This window comes from Nicotiana tabacum, chromosome 19 (assembly GCF_000715075.1).
Source record: "Nicotiana tabacum cultivar K326 chromosome 19, ASM71507v2, whole genome shotgun sequence".
NCBI classification, from domain to species: Eukaryota; Viridiplantae; Streptophyta; class Magnoliopsida; order Solanales; family Solanaceae; genus Nicotiana; species Nicotiana tabacum.
In genome coordinates this window covers 151,769,909-151,792,382 of record NC_134098.1, presented here as the reverse complement: position 1 = coordinate 151,792,382, position 22,474 = coordinate 151,769,909, and the positions used below count along the sequence as shown (strand labels likewise).

Genomic DNA, 22,474 nt, shown 5'->3' with positions numbered 1-22,474 from the left:
TTTATTGAGGATCACTCTCCCACTCTAGGGCACTCTCTCACTCTCAAAATATTAGGTTTTAGCTCTAAAATGACTTAACCTGTCTCTCTACCCGTCCATGGGGTTATTTAATGGGCTCCTACGTGCGCGGCCGCGCACACAAGGCAGAAACTCCCAAATATGTGCGGCCGCGCATCTGCGCTCATATGACATAGGTCCAGTAAAATGGACATAACTGTCTGTAGAAATATCCAAATGACAAATGGTTTGATGCGTTGGAAACTAGATCACCTCCAAAGTCTTTATAGTTTGGTAACAGCATGCGTATGAAGTAGGATGTTGTGCAAATTGAGAGATCCTTTCCACTTAATGTATCAAACTTGTTCCACACAAGTTCTTGCCATTCACAAAACTCTTTAGTATGTTCCAACACACCTTAAACATATATTTTTATTTCAAAATGATATGGTTCCATCCCATGGGTCTCCTTTAATACTCGAATACGTCATTCCCAAATACCGTTGGATCACTTTAAAATCTTAAATCATTAGAAAATTTTTAACGGGGCTTTACAGATAACTATACTGGTAGAATGGCATGAAGAGGGACATCGCCAAGTACGTCGCTCGGTGTCCAAATTGTCAGCAAGTTAAGGCTGAACACCAGAAACTGGGAGAGTTGCTGCACAATATGGAAATTAAGACGTGGAAATGGGAAGTGATCAATATAGATTTTATTACCGGATTTCCACGATAATGGTGAAAGTTTAACTATATATAGGTTATCATATATACCATAACTACGATGCATATGGTATGTGCTCAGCAAGAATGATTCTCACAACCTCGAGCATGTCTAGCCTGGTGTTTTTATGTGTCTGAATGTTTATACCTGTTTCTCGTCATGAGATGATATCCCTACTTTATTTTTCATTCTCATGATAGACTAATTCATGTGCTCTATTTCCTGTTGGATAATTCCTGTGAAACTTAATACTCTACTAAAGTTAGTTCTCAACTATGTTAGCCAAAATATGTTACCCTGCTAATTGTAACTTTAATGTGTGTTCCATGCCTAGTTTAATGCTACGTTGTTTACTCCCACATATGGCTTACAAGGTAATAAAAAGTAATATCGAGCCTTTTCTCCTATGTGTGGTCTGATAATCCAGTTCTTGAGGTATCCTTGCTTACTATGAGTTCTGGTGTTGTTTAAGCTTTTGTATTATGACAGGTATTTTGCATGTTCGAGTTTCTTCATGCTCAATTAATGTTTGTTTGTAGACCATGTCCACCAACCTGTTTGGTTATCCCATTTTTATTAGGTTCTCATGCTAGACATCTTCATGTGAGGACTGTACTCTATTGGTTTCCTGTCTATGATTCTACTGAACTCTCATGTCTGAAGTTCTTTATGCTAATTCTAGACTATGCTTTACTTTGAAACTTTACTTGAAGTAGTTTGATATCCTATGATGGTCAATCATGTCACCTTAAATTCTGAAAAATACAAGCATGAACCTGACTTCTGTATGCCCTATGAACTTGTCAATATGCTTTAGAGAGAACTGATGTTAGTTATGGCTTTGAGAATTTAGTGTGTAGACTTCAAAAGTTGTTTAATTAATCCCATGTATAGTTTGTTGCTCGTGTGGTTAAGTTTTGCATTGTTGGGTAAGTTAGTCCCCCCCTTCAGGCCTTCAGGCCTGGTATGGGTCCGTGTCTAAGTTTGAGTCATGCAACTGATACACACTAATGTTTTAGGGTGTACCTAGATCTGGGTTTGCTATTTGTGCGAAAATGAGCTTATTCAAGGCATCGACGTTGCTGGGTTATTCTCCCTTGGGCCTACTCTGTTTATTGGGCTTGTATTCGTTTTAGTTGTAATATTTGACCATGTATTCTTTATTTGGGGCCTGTAATGATTTTTAAACATACAATTGCAGAGTTAGTGAATCTTGGGAAACGAGTGTACTCTATTCTTGCATAAAAGGGTAGAAAATATGCCTATAGTGTCTAAGTGCTTTATTTGATATCTTGCTTAACATGTCCTATTCCTGTACACTGTTAGAAAACATGCCCATAAGAATCTAAGTGCTTCACTTGTTCACATGCTCCACTTCTATGCGGTATTAGATAGTATGCTTGTAGGATTCAAACATCACTGGTTATCTTCTCAATTTGCTCTAATGCTATGTGTTAGATATCATGCCTATAGGATACAACAACATGTGTTTTTACTAACTCTCATCTAGGTACCATTTTTATTGGGCTTCAACTAATTAATCAATCAATCGCACACTGCTCATCTAGATATCATGACTCTATGACCTTAAGCAACTAAGCAATTACTTTGTTTCTTTATTGTATTGATACACTTAGATGGCATGCCTATAGGGATAAAGTATCATAAAATCAATTTCAGTTGCCAATCGTTAGAAATCCTGCCTATAAGATATTGTTACTCATCTTAGAAAGCATGTCTATAAATCAACATCGTGATCGGCGCTCAACCGAGTGAACCCAGTCGAGAAAGCCTACGCTACATCAAGCTCCCATCATAACTCATGCATGATTTATCAAAACATAATTAGATCTTGACTTTCATATTGAATACATTTAGCTCAATGGCCCATAAATGTTTTTCTCATGATGGTTACACATATTTGTAAATAGCTATAAATACTATAAACATAAATACATGACGAAACTCAAAGCATAAGTACATGACCCAAAGTGTACATGGAGCTTCTATGACAATAGATACCTAAGTACATAAACCAACTAGACTCGAATGCCCACTGGAATTGTAGCAGGCTCACCATAATCTGCAACGGAGAAGATTCCTATCAAAGATTCATATCATCCTGTAGAAGTATACCTGCATCTATTAAAAGATGCAGCGCCCCCGGGAAAAGGGACGTGAGTACATGTGGAATAGTACTCGCATGTCAGGTAAATAGAACAACATATGAAATCATGGTAATTCAATAAGAGGAATATGAAGTACATCAAAAACTATGAAACATCCCATAGATTCACATTTTCAAGTCTCGTTATGCTTACATCATTTTAAACTTCTTTTAGGATTAACTGATCTATATAAACTATGCATGGAATACATAATATAAAGTAATTGAAACAACATGTACAAACAAGGCCAATGAAAATGGCACATAATGTATGCGTTAATAATGCGTCTTACTAGACCGTCCATATCCCTCTCTTATCTTACCATGCTCGTCTTATGATAAAGTATCATAAAATCAATTTCAATTGCCAATCGTTAGAAATCCTGCCTATAAGATATTGTTACTTGTCTTAGAAAGCATGTCTATAAATCAACATCGTTAATCTTGAGCTTTCGAACAGTCTTATTACCTTGTTGCACGAACTATATAGATGTCATGCCTATATGTAAGTAATATTTTTAATATGCAAATCTGTTAGCCTAAAACTGCAATGCTACAGGTACAATGTTGGAAATCAGAATCACCTAGAAATCATGCCTCTATGACTTAATGGCTATAATGCTTCTTAATCCTCAAATTGTCTACTGCCTAATCTGCCCACGTGCATTTGTTTTTTATGTGTGAAGGCTAACTTGAGCCCTTCATGTTCTTTAGGTGTGGGACGGGTAGTGCACGCGTAGGACACGACCTAGAATTGAATTAAAGCGCCTTTAAGTAAACAATTTTAACTTAGTAATCGGGTAGCAAGAGATGATAGTTTGTGCTCGCTGAATAATATGAGCAACCCCTACATCAAAGGAGTTGTGAAGTATTACTTATGTTGCTCTGGGTGATCCTTTAGGCTAAAAAACTTGGGACCCCCCTTCTTTATATGTTTATTATTCACACATAGTCGTCAAATTAAGTTGTATCTTGCAACCTCTAAAGACTTGTACTGATTATCTATATTGTCTAATTATTGTCCTATTTTCTTTGCATGTGTTCATAATAGAACCTTTAAATTCCTTGTCTTCCCCTAACTTATATGATCACTTAGGACTATTGTAATCCGAAAATCCCACATAGTTTAAACTTCTATCGGGACCCACATTTGTGGACCTCGGAGAGTGCCTAACACCTTCTCTTTGAGGTAATTTGATCCCTTACACCATCTTTGGTGACATAGACTAGTTAAACATATTTATTTGCAAATAGGAGCCCTAACGCACCCCAAAATCATTTGGTGGCGACTCTTCTCTTTTAATACCCCCATTTAAGAGAGTTGTCACACGTCGAAACCCACTTTCGAGAGAAAAAGGGGCACGATAGCATGGAGACTCCTCTAGGGATTTACACTTAGGCTAGTAACATAACGAGGTTGACTTATGTGGATTATTTGATGACATGTACATCCTTTCCCTTATTTGTTTAAATTGCTATGACATATCCCCTCCCATTATTTCCATTTATTTGCTATGACATGAACATCATCCCCTTTGTTGCTTTCATCTTGTTTAAGATTGCTACATCATGTCTCTCCCGTCCCTATCTCCCTATTTGCTTCATTTAATTATGTTCTCGAATGTTTTCATTTGATTATGTAAATATTTGGCAACGTGTTACTATTTTTGTATAAAGCATGCTCCCACATCATACTCCACTTGTGCTTATTATCAACATAGCGGAGCTTGATGATTGTATGTGTTTCCCTAAAAAACATCCGTTTAAACTAGAAAGGATTATGTGTACTAGACTACTCGATCAGCGGTGTAGTTGACGGTCCTGTGCCTTTCCCTCTCGAGTTGTTCACTTGAGAGTATCAGCCTAGACCTTTCTATAAACCACACTCTGATTTGAAATGTACATGCATTATGCTAAACCTAGCATGGATTGAGATGTCATTGACGTATCAACCCGCTTAGATGAACCTTGCACAAAGTCAAACAAGATTTCCATAATCCCAAAGGACACCATCATATTATGTGCATTACTTGGAGAAAACATGTCATCATGCTGATCATTATTGCATAAATAGTCGAATCTAGAGGGGAAAGGGCTAACTTTTATTTGTTTGCAATAAATGAAGCCTGGTGGAATAACCTTGCACCATGTGACAAAAATCATGAGAGGGGGGTATTGGGTAACCTGCCATCTTTGCGGAACATTCAACCAAACAGGGAACTGATCGAGGCTGCTACCATGTTCTGGGGTGAGAAGAGAGTCATTTTCCAATTTAGCAATATTGAAATGACTCCTCTCCTAGAAGAAATAGGGGGTTTCGCCAAGTAACCATGGGATAGTCCAGGACTATTGGTGCCAGAAAATCGCACTCCATGCGGTTTTCTGAAAATGTTGGGTTTTAACAAGAATGATAAACTGGCATGTCTGAAGAAATCGTACATCCCCTTTGAATTTCTCTATGAGCGTTATGGGCATAGCAAATCATATTTCCTTCATCATGAGGAGCTATCCATTACCTCATGCATTGATCTAATTTTTCGTATATGGCGCCTAGGAAGAAAGCAAGAACTTGCAAAGGAGTCAATGCCACCCTAGGAGTGGCAGTTGATTCTATACCTGATGATGCGGGTGAGAACCCGAGGGGTGAGGATATTCCCCCAGCTACTACACCGCCTGATTCTACTACTCCTGCTTCGACTACACCAATCCCAACTCCTACCGATGGTGCAGTTGTTCACCCTCCAACCCCAGCTTCCAGTCTCTGATGGGGATCTTAGGGGAGCCATACAGATGTTGACTCAGATAGTGGATTCCCAGGCCTAGAGATCGAATGTTGCACCTACTTCTTCAAGTCAGCCACAGGATTCCGCTAGTTCCAGGGTGAACATGTTTCTTTGGTGGGATCCTCCAGTGTTCACAGGTACTGATCCTGAGGAGGACTGACAGGACTTTACTGATGAGATTCGCAATACCATCGAGTTATGCGTGCTACTAAGATAGAGGGAGCGGAGTTGGACTCCTACCTCCTGAAAGGGGTGGCCTCTTCTTGGTTTGAGTTGTGGGAGGACTCCCGTGAGCAGGGGAGCTCTTCGGCGAGGTGGAGTGAGTTTGTCGACGCCTTCATTGACCATTTCTTGCCTGCCGAGACTAAGGCGTCCCGTGTCGCTGAATTTGAGATCCTGAAGCAGGGTAGCATAAGTGTGTTGGAGTACCATATGTGGTTCACGCACTTGTCCAGGTGCGCCATTTGCATCTTTCCCACTATAGAGACAAGAGTGCGCTAGTTTTTGCAGGGCCTCAGCACCATAGTTATCATTGAGGCTGCTACATCTACCTTGAATTCTAAAATTTACTAAGGGATGATGGTGGTAGGTGCTCAAGCCATGGAGACCCGCAAATTGAAGAATGGAATGGAGGGTCGTTAGGGTCATCTCAGTCCTTTACTTAGTCTTTGGTCAGTGCACAGCCAGCAGGCCCCAGTCAGCAGCAGCGGAGTCGTTTCAGGACCAGTTAGGGCAATAGGGGATCCTACCAGTAGGGTCGGCCTGAAGGGAGATTCCAGCAGTAGTGGAGGCCCCCATGACTTAGTTGTGGGAAGATACATTTTGGGGCATGCTTCATGGACTAGCCCATATGATACGGGTGCGGTATCAGGAGTCACATTCAGAGGGATTGCCGTTCGTCCAGCCAGAGTGTGGCCAGGGGTATGGAACAGCCATCCGGTTCTATAGTCACTACATCCGCATCACCTTCTCCAGTTCGAGGTACTCCAACACTCGCAGAGAATGGTGCATTTAGGGGTGGTATACAGACTTTGGGAGGACCCATCCATTTCTATATTATGAGGGGTCACCAGAGTTTTGAGGCTTCTCCAGATGTTGTCACAGGTATATTGACTTTCCAATCTCATGATGTATATGTCCTTATTGATCCCGGTTCCACTTTGTCATATGTCACTCCCTATGTTGCTATGGAATTTGGGATAGAACTAGAACAACTTCATGAGTCGTTCTCTGAAATCTACTCTAGTTGGTGAGTCTATTGTGGCCATGCAGGTTATAGGGATTGTGTCATCACGATGCATGGTTGGGACATCATGGCTGATCTCATTGAATTAGGAATGGTCAATTTTGATGTAATAATGGGGATGGGTTGTCTTTATTCATGTTTTTCCAAGCTTGATTGTCGAACTAGGACCGTTAGGTTTGAATTCCCAAATAAGCTAGTTATTGAATGGAATGGGGATGATATAGTGTCGAAGGGTAGGTTTATCTTAAGGCCACGAAGATGATCAACAAAGGGTGTATTTATCATTTGGTTTGGGTTACAGACACCGATGTTGAGGTTCCTACACTTGAGTCTGTGCCAGTGGTGAATGAATTTCCGGAGGTCTTTCTTGATGGCCCATTGGGATCCCACCATATAGGTAGATTGATTTTGGAATTGATGTGATGCCAGGCATGCAACTTATATCTATTCGACCCTACATAATGGCACCTACATAATTTAAAGAACTAACGGAGCAGTTTAAGTACTTGTTAGAGAAGGGTTTCATCCGACCGAGTGTGTCCCCTTGGGGTGCACCAGTTCTCTTTGTAAGGAAGAAAGATGGGTCACTAAGAATGTGTATTGACTATCAGCAGCTCAACAAGGTCACAATTAAGAATAAATACCCACTGCCAAGGATAGATAACTTGTTTGACCACTTACAGGGTCCTAAGTATTTCTCCAAGATTGATCTAAGATCAGGGTACCACCAATTGAAGATCAGGGAACAGGATATTGCGAAAACAAATTTCAGGACCCGATATGGGCACTTCAAATTTTTGGTAATGTATTTTGGGCTAGCAAATGCCCCGCCAACTTTCATGGATCTTATGAATCGAGTCTTCAAGCCTTTTATTGACTCCTTTGTGATAGTGTTCATTGACGATATTCTTGTTTATTCACGAAGTCGAGAGGACCATGCCAATTATCTCAAGGCAGTTCTGCAGACTCTATATTAGCACAAGTTGTACGCGAATTTTTTGAATTGTGAATTTTGGCTTGAATATGTCATATTCTTGGGTCATGTCATCTCCAGAGAAGGAATTAAGGTTGATCCGCAGAAGATCATAGTTCTGAAGAATTGGCTGAGGACTACAACACCAATAGAGATTTGTAGATTCTTGGGTTTAGCTGGGTATTACAGAAAGTTTGTGTAGGGGTTCTCTACTCTTGCCTCCCCATTGACTAAATTGACGTAGAAGGTAGTTAAGTTCCAATAGTGATGTGAAAAGAGCTTACATGAGTTGAAATCAAGATTGACTACAACATCGGTGTTGACCCTACCAGAAGGTACATATGGGTTTGTGGTATATTGTGATGCTTCAAGAATCGGACTAGGATGTGTATTAATGCAACATGGCAAGGTGATCGCCTACACTTCTAGGCAGCTCAAAAATCATGAGAAGAACTATCCAACACATGACTTAGAGCTCGCGGCGGTGGTTTTTGCATTGAAGATTTGGCGTCATTATTTTATTGGGGTCCATGTGGATATATTCACGGACCATAAGAGCATTCAATATATTTTCAAACAGAAAGAATAGAATCTAAGGCAAAGAAGATGACTTGAGTTACTGAAGGACTACGACACCGATATTCTATATCATTCAGGGAAGGCTAATATCGTGGAGGATGCTCTTAGCAAAATATCCATGGGTAGTTTGGCTCACTTAGAGACACATCAAAGGTCATTAGCCATGGAAGTTCACTGGTTGGCTAGTTTTGGAGTTCGTCTTGCGGACTTTAGTGAAGGAGGAGTAATTGTTCAAAATATGGCCGAATCATCGCTTGTTGTGGAAGTCAAGGAGAAGTAGTACGACGATTCGTTGTTGCTACAATTGAAGGAGGGAATTTATAAACATAAGACCATGGCTTTTTCTCTTAGCATGGATGATTGTATGCTAAGGTACCAAGGGCGATTATGTATTCCTAATGTAGATGGTCTTTGGGGAAAAATCATGATCGAGGCTCAGACTTCCGGGTATTTCGTGCATCCAGGTTGTACAAAGATGTACCATGATCTTAAGGAAGTCTACTAGTGGAATGATATGAAGAGGAATGTAGCGGAATTTGTGGCAAGATGTCCACATTGTCAACAAGTAAAGGTCGAACATCAAACGTCTGGTGGGTTGGCATAGAACATAGAAATTTGGATGTGGAAATGAGAGATGATCAATATGGAAATTGTGGTGGGACTACCTCGCACGCCTCACAAGTTTGACTAGATTTCGGTGATTATGGATTGTCTCACAAAATCAGCACACTTCTTACTTGTTAAGGCTACCGAGACAGCGAAACAGTTTGCTCAGTTGTATATGAAGGAAATAGTCAGGTTGCATGGCACTCCAGTTTCTATTATCTTCAATCGAAGGGCACATTTCACAGCTAACATTTGGAGTAAATTTCAGCAAGGTTTGGGTACTCAAGTGAATCTTAGTACAGCTTTCCATCCACAGACCAACGGTCATGCAGAGCGGACTATTCAGAGGCTTGAGGATATGTTATGCGCTTGTGTTCTCGACTTTAAGGGTAGTTGGGATGATCACTTGCCACTCATAGAATTTGCATACAACAACAGTTATCATGATAGCATTCAGATGGTGTCATTGGAGGCTCTATATGGCAGGAGATGTAGATCTCCTTTTGGGTGGTTCAAGATTGGGAAAGCGGAGTTGATAGGGCCCGAACTTGTGCATCAAGCTATGGAGAAGGTTAAGATCATTAAGGAATGGTTGAAAACTTCCCAAAGCCGTCAGAAGTCCTATCGGGATATACGTCGTAGGGAATTGGTGTTCCAAGAGTATGATTAGGTATTCTTGAAGGTTTCCCCCATGAAGGGTGTAATGCGATTTGGTAAGATTGGAAAATAGTGTCTGAGTTATGTCTAACCATACAAAATTATTCATAGGATTGGTCAGGTGGCTTACAGGCTAGAACTACCTCTAGGGATGTTTTTAGTGCACCCGGTGTTTCATGTATCCATGTTGAAAAAGGTGGTTGGAGATCTGTCGCTTATTGTTCCAGTGGAGACTATAGAGGTTAATGAGGAATTGACTTATGAAGAGATTCCAGTTACCATTCTTGATAGGCAAGTCCAAATGCTGAGAAATAAATAGATTGCCTTCGTGAAAGTGTTATGGTGAAAGCAACAGGTCGAAGAGGCCACCTGGGAAGTTGAGGAAGAGATGAAGAAGGTGTATCCTCATTTGTTTTAGTAGATGTAGTTGTGTCCATGAAAAATGTTAAAAGCTAACTTTCTACAAATTATGTTTCCCCTGTACAGCTTATGTTAAGGATACTCTTTTTTTAATGTAATGTTTATGGCGTTGTAGCCGGTGTTATTTCCATGTTGTTTTACATCGTTGTGTTCTGGTTATGCTATTAGGACTGGTTCTAGGATTCTCTAGCAGGTGGATAGGCCAAATTACAGGGGAGACTCTTGCGAAAGTTTTGGAAATTCAGGGAGTTAGGAAAGAATTTGGAACTGCTGTTGTGAGAAGTAACAGTGGGGCTCACATTGGATGCTAATTGTGGAATTTGACCCTCATTCGAGGACGAATGATCCTAAGCAGGGATGGATGTGAGGACCCGTAAAATTTCACCTAAAAACTAGGGTTTTGGGGAGTTGAAGAAAACACTTTTGCATAACAGGGCATTTATACGATCCATTATGCGGCCGCAGAACTTCTCCGCGGACCGCAGACCTGCCGCGGAGTGAAGCAGAGAAATGGGACAATTTTGGAGGTTGTTTTACGATCACTATACGACCGTTTAATCGTTTCCCAGACCGCACATCCATCGCAGAACCAACATGAAGATTTCTGAAGGGAGATTCTGCGGTCCATTCTGCGGCCGCATAATTGATATGCGGGCCACAGACTGGATCAGAGCAACCCAGTTTTTGGGACTGTTGTTGCGGTCCATGTTGTAGGCCGCAGACCTGATCTGCGGTGCACTCTACGATCGTAGAGTTGAGTTCGGAGGGTCCATTTTCTAATTTTTAAAATCTGACCCCATTTGATAAAAAGCCATTGGGTCTCGTTTAGAAGGCAAATATCTTCAATTTTAGAGTGAGGGGAGTGCTTTAGAGAGAGAGGAGGAAGCCCCAAGTACTCTTTTCATCAACCCTTGCTCAAGCTTTGAAATTCAACAAGTAAAAATTGCAAGGTCTTCATCCAAGAGGTAAGGTTCTACTCTCAAGCCCTCAATTTCGGGATTGGACTGAAAGTAAGTAATGAGAAGTGTGATTCTTGAGTATTATTTATGCAAGCATGTACCATCAAGGTTGGTGGGAAGTTTATTGAGCTCAAATGGGTAAACATTGGGTTGTGGGGTTAAGGAATCCACCATAGGAGAACCTTGAAACCTTCATGAACACCTAGTGCTTGATAAAATGCTCAAATGAGCTGAAACCCCGAATATCATCCTAATTATGGTTCAAATTTGTCATGTTTCTAATAGATTGAAGTCACAAGTATTCTTGGATCATTGTAGTAATTTAAGGAAGCACAAGCGAGGTATGTCGGCTAAACTCCTATTGTAGAATCGATTTCCATGATATCCTCGTAAGTTGCGATTATGGTTGGCTCAATTTCTTATTTCTCATGTTCTCAGTCCTTCCTAATAAAATTGATTATTCTAAAATACATCTTGTATTGAAAGATGTATGCACTCAAAATGTGTTCCAAATGTTCCTATCATATCATGATTCCCTCCGAGAATGTAATCTAGTATGATCAATGTACAAAAGGTGTTGTGATTTAAAATCATGTTTCAATTGCAAGTTAGTATACCTAATTGTGGAAGAGAAGCTCAATGTCTTTAAGACCTTCATTTGCTCATATGTGTACTTAAAGTCTTGATTTGAAATTCACTTATTGATGATAATCCATGGTAACACTTGAATGTTATAGAGGTGAGTATGAAATATGAAATACGGTCGACGTGCCGAGAATGATATTAAGATTGTGGCCACTAGTGCCATTAAATAGTACATGCTTTGGGAGTATCGTTTAGTCACCGAGGAAGGGTAGGTCAAAATAACCTAACCCCGAAACTACACATGCTAGTATAGGAGTGATTGAGGGGTAAATCCCTGTATTGATGTGATGAGATTGTTTTCCCCTTATATGGGATAAGATTGATGTGTTAAGATATCTCTCCTTAAATGGTATGAGATTATTGCTAGAGAGATTTGATATGATGTCAACCCAAATACAATTGTGGTGAGATGGCTTAGCGGATCGGGCATAGATCGGACTCCATGTCGCGCACATGGTGGTGTTGTGATTGGATGTATCGAGGTGAGACGGCTTACCTGATCGGGCTGAGATCGGACTCTGTGCTAAAATCACGGTGGTGTATCGGTACTAAAGATCTCCCAACTTCAAAATATTGAAACTTACCTGAAATTTATCTTTTTCTTAAGTTGACACTTTAATACTGTTTAAGGCTCTCGTTGATTTCATGTTTCCTTCTCATTTTACTATTACTCGTTCTATTGATAGTGTGTTTATTTTTACATACTAGTACTATTCCATATGTACTAACATCCCTTTTGCTGGGGTCGTTGCATCTTTAATGGATGCAGGTGGTTCCACAGCAGGCTGTATTGATCAGTGATGGTAGTACACCCTCTCCCCAGCTGACTTGGTGAGCCCCCTTCATTTCGGGGTCTTGTAACTCTTGTCCTCTATGTATATTGTTTTGAGGTTTAACCGGAGCCTTGTTGCCGATACTATCACGCTACTCTTTTTTGTATCAATTAGAGGCTCCGTAGACATAGTGCGGTTTATACCTTGGTTATGGGGAAGTCAAACTAGTAATGTTGTAATTGTATCACAGGTTCCACTCCTAAACTATGAATCTGTTATGTATTATTTTGGAGACTTATAAATATTGTAATTATTGGTAATTAATTTGGTATTGTTAACACGATCTTCTCAGTCTAATTAATGAGAATATATCTTCTCTTTACTCATAGGTATGTACGGGTAGAAGGCATTGTACATGCTTGCTTGGCCGGGTTATCTCGGTTGACCACCGGTCGCGCTCCCCGAGGTCGGGGCATGACATAAGAATGCCCTAATTAAAGTATTAAGTGAAGCTTATGTGCCTACCAGTATCACTAGCAGGGAGATGCTAACATGGTAGGAAAGGTACTGGAGAGTCACAAAATTACTTTCCACGAAGTGAGCTACCACCGGAAGGGTTGAGTCACAACAAAGCGTTGCTCATCCCTCTGCAATTTGAAGACAAGTTCATTGCCAGTGTCCTGATAGATGGAGGTTCGTGCCTGAACATATGCTCACTAACTACTTTGAAAAGACTTGAAAAGGCCTGCATGAGAAACGGATGGGAAGCATTAATGTGAAAGTGTTCGATGGATCTCAGAGAGCCAGTATTGGGGAAATCAATCTTGATCTTCAGATGGGTGCGACCTGGTTTGATGTCGAATTCCAAGTGCTAGACATATCCGCCACCTACAACTTGTTATCGGTACGACCATGGATATACGTAGATGGGGAAGTTTCTTCTACTCTGCGCCAAGTTATGAAGTATGAGAGGAATCATCAAGAGGTAATTATTCACGGGGATGGAAGCAACCCTATCTACACCAACCATACCGTGCTAGTTATCGAGAATAGTAGGAAATTGGGAAGAGAAACATACAATCGCATTGAGCGGGTAAATGCAAGAAAGTGAAGTTTCCTAGTAGTTTGGTAGACTTTCAAAGATAAGTACAGAATTCACTTTCTAATCCGCAAAACTCTACTAAACCTGCTCATGACTCTTGAGACCTAAGCAACCTAGTGCTCCAATACTAACTTGTCGTGATCTAACTCCCACCGGAGCCGCGATGGTGCCTAACACTACTTGCCAGCAAGCCAACGGTCTCATAATATCTTAACCATTTGAATATATCATAAGTATCTAATAAAAATAATTGAAAAGTTTCTACAATCATCCCAAAATCTTGTGTCAATGAGTACATGTACACTACTGAGTATCAAACATAAACAAATCCCTAGTAGAATTGTCTATGTAATAGAATAGTACTGAAGAAAATAAAGGGAAAGATAGTCAAGGACTGCTGATGTCATAGCACCCTTTAAGTCTCCAAGTAGGTACTAGCATCGATCTAGCGATCACCACATGCTGATGCACCTGGATCTACACACGAAGTGCAGAGTGTAGTATGAGTACAATCGACCCCATGTACTCAATAAGTAATAGAACTAACCTTGGGCTGAAAGCAGCCACGAGCTCAGAAGAAGACAGTCATCTTCCAATGTAATGATAACACAAGTATAATAATGACAATAATAATAAATAACTCAAAGGAATTAACATAGTCGACTCGTTCATATTACAGAAATTTTGACATGATTTCAAGTTCAATAATTGAAGCCCAAAACTGATAGGAACAAGTCAGTTACAGCTAGCATGAGGAATGGTACATCTCTATGCCTACATGTCAAATATGCATGTCAAATGAATGATTTCATAGTGATATTCACAAGTACTCTCACTCTCAAAATACTGAATCTACCTGTCTCAAAGGCCAACTCATCATACGCACGCAATCACTCATCACTGTACAGGTGTCTGGCATCAATGCCTCTCACCAATGCACATGTACATATCACTGTGTCTGCGCTAACTATTGATATGTCAGACTCCGCAGGGGCGGATCCTGTCCAAGCGCTAATCAAAGCCAATAAGGCCTGATGTGGCATGCAGCCCAATCCATATAATAATAATAGTAATAAAGCCAATATGGCCTGCTATGGCGTGCAACCCGATCAAAAATAACACTCTCAACATGGCTCTAAGGCCCACCTCAATCATCAATCTCTCAAGTCTCAAGGGCTCACAATCTCATACCACTCAGTCCAACAATAATAACATGCGATGTAACAATGAATGATGAGCATAGACAAAGATATGATATGCAAACGAAGAACCATGACTGAGTGTAAAATTATTGTTAACTAATATAACTCAAACAACATAAATAGCATCATTAGGTCTCAATCGAATAAGCACATAGCCTAAACATGATTTCTAACATGAATCAAAACTCAATTACTCTAACAAGTAGGAATTACACGGATAACACAAGACTTGAAAGCAACACAGTAAAAACATCAACCCGGATTATGATTACCACCGTTCACGCCCACACGCCTTTCACCTAACATGTGCGTCACCCCAACGCAACACAAATAACATGTTTTCTAAGGATAAATACCCTCAATTCCAAGTTTAGAAATGTTACATAGCTCAAAACGCGTAAATCAATACTCCAACAATCCTAGCCTCACTAATCGACCTCCAAACAACCAGAATCTAGTAAAATCAACTTAATATAATCAATACGTGCTATGGGAATTGATTCCATATGTAAAGCTAAGATCTTTAACAAAAATCAAAAAGTCAACCCCGGGCCGCACCTCGGAACCCGACAAAATGCACAAATTCCAAACACCTATTCAATTACGAGTCCAACCATACCAAAATTATTTAATTCTAACCACAAATTGACCCTCAAGTCATCACATCTAACTCTCCAACAACAGTCTAAAACCCCCCAAATTTCACTTCAAAATCACATAAACTAGGTGTAATAATCAATATTTATCAATAAAAATGATGAACCACCACTTACCTCTTCGATTATGGTGAAAAGTACTCCACATATTCCCCTTAGCCGAACTCCACAACTCCAAAAATGAGAAAAATGCCAAACCCTTCAAGCTATAAGATCTGTTAGTGAAATGGCATCTATGATCAAAATCACCACTTCTGTGGTCAAAATCTCGCACTTGCGAGCTTCACTTAAGTCCCTGACCTTACGCATTTGCGGCTACATTAACGCACCTGTGGTACCTTTTATACGGTACTTGTTTCGCACTTGCGGATTCCCAAAAATACACCCATTCTTGCTTCTGTACTCAACTGACTGAATCTACGGTCTCGTAGATGCGGAACCTACCTGGCACCTGCACCTTTCCCGCATCCAGCCAAACCCCGCTCCTGCAGACCTTCGTGCGCAGAAGTGCATCCGCTTATGTAGGAATATGCAACCTCTCCTCAACCAAGCCAACCTCACAGAAGCGCACAACTTGTCGCACCTGCTGCCAGTACCTCGTAGGTGCGCTTACAGTAGACTTGAAGCTATAAACATTTCCTTAAGTCCAAATTTCAATCAGAATCGCACCTAAGGCCCTCAGGACACCATCCAAACATACCACCACATCCTAAAGCACGATATAAACATAGTTGAAGCCTCAAATCACATCAAAATCACGAAGCACACCCCAATTCAAGCCTAATAAAATAAATGAACTTCCTACTTCTAAAAATGTTGCCGAACCGCATCAAATAAATTTTGAATGGCCTCAAATTTTGCACACTACTCCCAAATGAGACAATAGACCTATTCCAACTCCAGGAACCAAAATCCAAACCTGGTACCAAAAATTTCTACGCTCGGTCAAACCTCTCAAACTTCTAATCCTTCAACTTTCCAACTTTCGCCAAAAAGCCTCAAACAAACCTACGGACCTTCGAATCCATATCCAACCATACGAATCTATTAGAACTGTCAAAACTCCATTACACAGTTGTCTACACAAAATCCAAACTCTTGTTAACTCTTTCAACTTAAGCTTCCAACATTGGGACTAAGTGTCCCGATTCACTCCAAAACTTCCCTAAAACAAATCCAACCACCCCAAAAGTCACATAACCACAAATAAACATAGAAGAGACAATAAATAGGGTAACAGGGCTACAATATACAAAAAGACCGACCGCGTCATTACAATACTCATGATCTTCCACCTCTTGAACATTTTATTAAAGAAGGTGCATGTCATTCCCCCAAGATCCCAAAAAAGAATGTTGTTTTCCCCTTAGGATAAAAACCACCATCTAGTGACATTGAATCAACAATAAATTGGCAATCCAAAAATTCTATTTCTCAAAATAGAATCTTGAACAACATAGATAGCACTTTTAAAAATATTGCACACACTCACAATAAAATGCTTAGCAAAGAGGAAAGATATTGAGAAAAAGGTTGGATAGGTTGTAGAGAAGCCTTCTCAGCAGGCAGAACTTATCAAAGCCTTAGAGCACAAGTTAGCAAGCTTGTAGTACGATATTTGTCCGTCGGGTACTTCTCTTTTCCATTTCTTCTAGTAGCAACAGAAAGATACGGTATCTTTAAGAGAAAAAATAAACCTCATAAAAACTGATCACTTTGTTCCCAGACACCTAGAAATTCTCAAGTCACTTCTCTTCCTCCCAAGTATATTCTCTTCCAAAAGTTATTCCCTTCCTCAGCTAGATTTTCATGTAACACTCTATATATTCAAAATAGGCATGAATGTGTAAAATGAGTATACAGAGTGACGTGCATAAGATTTAATAAAATCAACAAAGTTTATGGAAGGTCTATCTTCCAGCCTGATCAAATAAAAATCTATTAGGAATTCAAGAAAACATAAAACACTAAAGTTGTAGTTTTTTCAAATTCCCGAATGGATCTCCGTGTAATAATTTACATGTTTTTTACTGGACAATGTGCATTCTGCATGCTCAGCTACGCGCTCAGCCATCACGTGCACGACAACACACTTGGTGCAGTGCCACCGCCCTTGGTGCATGTTCAGGTGCATGGTTGGGCCTTAAGTTGCATGGGCGCGCACCTGAAGGGTCGTTGTTAAAGCCCTACTTTGTTCCATATACCCATACCCATAAATTTTCTATAGAAAGGGAAGATCTCGAGAACCCAACTTCCTCCAAGGTCTCTCCATCATCCAAGGTAAGTTCTAATATTGATTCTAAGTTTATTTCAATTCACCAACACCTTATTAATATGGGTAAACCATTCAAATCATTAGGTATTCGATTGAGACATTGTTGTTGAGAAACGAAACCCTAGAACTCGAATTCAAGATGATTGAACGTCCACCCTCTAATTGATTATAGCATTGCATTAGTGATTATAGACTCTAAGTTCATGAGATATGAGTTGATAGGTTTGATATAAAAGCATGAACGGTTATAGGTTTGGGTTGTTGTGTAGCACCCCTGAAAATTTTGAAGTACTTAAGCGCTATTAAGAAAGTTGATGTGTGCTAATTATATTATTTTGTGTGCAGGCGAGGAATATTAATATGATGGATATAAATTTGATATGATAATAAGTGTACGAGGCATATTATAAGTGATGCGGGTTCTAAGGAGAGCCCTAAGTCTAAGTCAAGTTGGAAATTACATGATAGACTAAAGTTTCAAATGAGTACGCACAAGACCAAACTTTGGGCAAGCATATCTACATATATATAAGGGGTTATGTGATTAACACCTTTCAAATTAAAGACCTTTGAGTCTAGTTTCTAACGCGTTATGTGATGAACATCCTTTCAAATGAAAGAACTTTGAGTCTAGTTTCTAACGCCTCAAACCATTTGTTATTTGGACACCCCTACAAGAAGTTATGACAAAATTACCAAAGGCTAGCAGAATGTGATTCTGTGGCCAATTCTGCGACCGCAGAATGGTCGCAGAACTGACCAGTTTAGCGGTCCATTGTGCGGACCGCATGCCCGTTCTATAGTCCATTCTACGATTGTAGATCTGCAGTCCATTTCAGGAACATTGTAGTAATTTAAGGAAAGCTCAAAGCGAGGTATGTTGGCTAAACTACTCTCTTATAATTGAATTCCATGATGTTCCCGTAAGTTTCAAGTATGGTTGGTTCAAGTTCCTTATTTTCATGTTCCGAGTTGTTCCCAATAAATTCAATCATCCTGAGTAAGCAAAGTATCGATAATTTTGTATTCAAAATGTGTTCTAAATGGTCCTATCACATTATGTTATCCTTCGGGAATGTTTTCAAGTATGATATGTGTGTTAAAATGTTATGGCTTTGAGTCATGTTTCAAATGAAAGCTAGTATGCCAAACTGTGTGAGAAAAACTCAATATACTTAAGACTCTTAATTGCTCATATGTGTATCTAAAGTCTTGATTGGAAATGTCTTATTGTTGATAATCTATAAAGATGGTTGGCAGTGAAATAAGTGAATTGGGGATGCCCATATGTGGCTATTTTAACTAATGTTATGCTTTGTAAGTAGTTTCAATGTGTTTTGTCTTCTTATATATTCTTGGGTGGAAATTGTGTATTGCCCTTTTTGTGAAAAAGTGTTTCAATAGTAAATGATGTGTTACTCGTTTATGATTTTAACTTGTGCTTCGATTGCCAAAATGTTTACTCTATTTTTTTGAAAGCAATTCATTGTGTTTAAGGTCTTCATTACTAATGAACATAAAGTTGTGATTTCTGGAATATTATGTGTTGATATTTATGATGATGATACATGATAGGGATGAAATGAAAGTGTGGAATATCAAAACGGTCACCATGCCTTGAATAATGAATCTTGTGAATGGCCAAAAGAGCCAAGGGAATATTGCTGTTGTGATTGGTTGAAAGTACTAATGGATATTTATAGAAATGTGAAGGATAATTAGGTAAATATATTTGTATTTATGTTATCTTTGTGTGCAAACCAAAAATGTTTTTGGGAGTATCGATAGTCACCGAGGAACGGTAGGTTGAAATAACCTAACCCTGAAACTACACGTGCCAGTGAGGGAGTGGATTCTGATTATTTCCCTTATTTGGGATGAGATTGAGAGACCGTTAGCTGCAGATGTTCAGACATTGGATAATCAGTTCGTGAGGTTAGATGTTTCAGAACCCAGTCAGGTTCTAGCTTGCACAGTCACTCGGTCTTCTCTAGATGAGCGTATCAGAGAGCGATAGTATAATGATCCTCATTTGCTTGTCCTTAAGGACACGGTGGTGCCAAACAGGTTGCTGTGGGGGAAGATGGACTTGTACGGATGCAGGGTCGTATTTGTGTTCCTAATGTGGATGGGCTCTGTGAATTAATTCTTGAGGAGGCACACAGTTTCAAGTATTCTATTCATCTGGGTGCCGCCAAAATGTATCAAGATTTGCGGAAATATTATTGGTGGAGGAGAATGAAGAAGGATATTGTTACATATGTAGCTCGGTGTCTAAATTGTCAGCCAGTCAAGTACGAGCATCATAGACCTGGTGGTTTACATCAGAATTTAGAAATTCCTGAGTGGAAGTGGGAGCGTATCACTATGGATTTTGTTGTTGGGCTTCCATGAACTCAGATAAAGTTTGACGCAGTATGAGTCATTGTGGACAAGTTTACCAAGTCAGCACATTTCATTCCAGTAGCAGTCACCTATTCTTCATAGAGGTTAGCGGAGAGTTACATCCGAGAGATTCTCCGCCTTCACGGTGTGCCCATGTCTATCATTTCTGATCAAGCTACACAGTTCACTTTGCACTTATGAAGGGTTGTACAGTGTGAGTTAGGCACGCGGGTTGAGTTGAGTAGAACATTTCATCCACAGATAAATGGACAGTCAGAGCGCACTATTTATATATTGGAAGATATGCTACGCGCTTGTGGTATAGACTTTGGAGGTTCTTCGGATCAATTATTGCAACTTGTGGAGTTTGCCTATAATAACAGCTACCACTTGAGCATTTAGATGGCTCCATATGAGGCATTATACGGAAGATGGTGTCGTTCTCCAGTTGGCTGGTTTGAATCGGGAGAGGCTCGATTGTTGGGTACCGATTTGGTACAGGATGCCTTGGATAAGGTTAAAATTATTCAGGATCGACTTCCCATAGCTCAGCCTAGGCAAAAGAGTTATGTCGACCATAATGTTCGTGATATTGCATTCATGGTTGGAGAAAGAGTATTTCTCCGGGTTTCACCTATAAAAGGTGTAATGAGGTTCAAAAAGAAGGGCAAGTTGAGCCCTAGGTATATAGGACCCTTCGAAATTCTTGAAAGAGTGGGCGAAGTAGCCTACAGGCTTGCATTACTACCTAGATTATCAGCGATTCATCTGGTGTTCCATGTGTCTATGCTCCGAAAATATCATGGTGATCCATCCCATGTGTTAGATTTTAGTTCAGTCTAATTGGACAAGGATTTGACTTATGAGAAGGAGCCGATTGCTATTCTAGCCCGGCAGGTCCGACAGTTGAGGTCTAAGAGTTATCCATCAGTTCGAGTGCAATGGAGAGGACGAACGTTTGTTTTAGAGGTGGAGAATGTGATGACCCAAAATGTCATATTTAATTTAAACATTCATTTCTGTGTTATAAGACCTCGAAAAGCACTATTCATCACTCCTCGACTTGCGTAAACAGTCCGAATAATTTTCCGGAAAGTTTTTATATGAAAAATTAATTAAGATGTCAAATAGAGCTTTAAAACTCAAATGGGTTGACTTTGGTCAATATTTTGAGCGAACGAAGTTGGATCAGTGTTTTGACAGCTCCGGTAGGTCCGTATCGTAAGTTGGGACATGGGTGTATGCCCGGAATCGGATTCGTAGGTCCTTAGCTCAAATTATCGCTATTTAACGGAAACTAGAAATTTAAAGGCTAAAGATTTACAAAGTTTGACCACGGACTTGACTTTTTGATATCGAGGTCGGAATCTGATTCTGGAAATTTGAATAGGTTCGTTATGTCATTTATGACTTGTGTGCAAAATTTGAGGTCAATCGGACTTGATTTGATAGGTTTCGACATCGAATGTAGAAGTTGAAAATTCTCAAGTTCCTTAAGCTTGAATTGGGGTATGATTCGTGGTTTTAGCATTTTTTGATATTATTTGAGGTCTCGACTAAGTTCGTATTATGTTTTAGGACTTGTTGGTGTATTTGGTTGAGGTCCCGGGGGCCTCGGGTGGATTCCAGATAGTTAACGGATCAAACTTTGGACTTCAGGAAAATCTGAAATTTTGGCCTTCCGGTGAAATCGCACCTGCGGATTGTAGACCGCAGATGTGAGCTTGTAGAAGCGGACAGTTTGCACAACAGGACGGGGTGTCGCAGAAGCGCGATCGGAGAAGCGGCCCACGCATCGCAAAAGCGCGACCGGAGAAGCTGCCCACGCATCGCAAAAGCGAGAAAAGGGGGAAGGGCAGCCTTGCTCAGAAACAAGCCAGCCCACAGAAGCGACCCCAATTTCCGAAAAAGCTAAACCGCAGATGTGGTCAAGTGTCCGCAGATGCGAAAAAGCCTAGACAGAACCCATAAAATCGGAAGTTAACCGTTTTTACTCATTTTTGAGTTTTGAGTCTCGGATTTAGGTGATTTCAAAGGAATTTTTCACGACTTTGAATTGGGTAAGTGTTTTATAACCAAAGGTGATTATATTTCATAAATCCATGTTTATATTCATCATTTATTTCGGATTTAGATGGAAGAAATTGGAATTTTTGTAAAACTTTCCAAAAAACAAAAAATTTAAGATTTGAAGGTCCATTTAACATCAGAATTTGATAATTTTTGTATGGTTGGACTCGTCTTGGAAGAGGTGTTCGGATTTCGTAAGTTTTTTCCGAGATTCGAGACGTGGGCCCCACTATTGATCTTTGAGATGAATTTC

General features: G+C 40.0%; 1 protein-coding gene across 1 annotated transcript; it reads left to right on the top strand.

The window, feature by feature from the left end:
• The first annotated feature begins 8,805 nt into the window (after positions 1 to 8,805).
• Positions 8,806 to 10,465, top strand: LOC142173792 (uncharacterized). The gene is made up of 3 exons (XM_075239445.1): positions 8,806 to 8,918; positions 9,516 to 9,737; positions 10,270 to 10,465. Exons 1-3 carry the CDS (start codon positions 8,806 to 8,808, stop codon positions 10,463 to 10,465), a joined length of 531 nt encoding a protein of 176 aa, XP_075095546.1.
• The last annotated feature ends 12,009 nt before the right edge of the window (positions 10,466 to 22,474 follow it).

What these genes read in the sequence shown, in the direction of transcription:
- LOC142173792 (XM_075239445.1), top strand. Translation starts at nt 8,806, where the DNA reads ATGGCTTTTTCTCTTAGCATGGATGATTGTATGCTAAGGTACCAAGGG. An exon ending in ATCGAGGCTCAGACTTCCGG is followed by an intron (nt 8,919 to 9,515) that starts GTATTTCGTGCA and finishes ATACAACAACAG; the next exon opens with TTATCATGATAGCATTCAGA. An exon ending in AGGGAATTGGTGTTCCAAGA is followed by an intron (nt 9,738 to 10,269) that starts GTATGATTAGGT and finishes ATGGCGTTGTAG; the next exon opens with CCGGTGTTATTTCCATGTTG.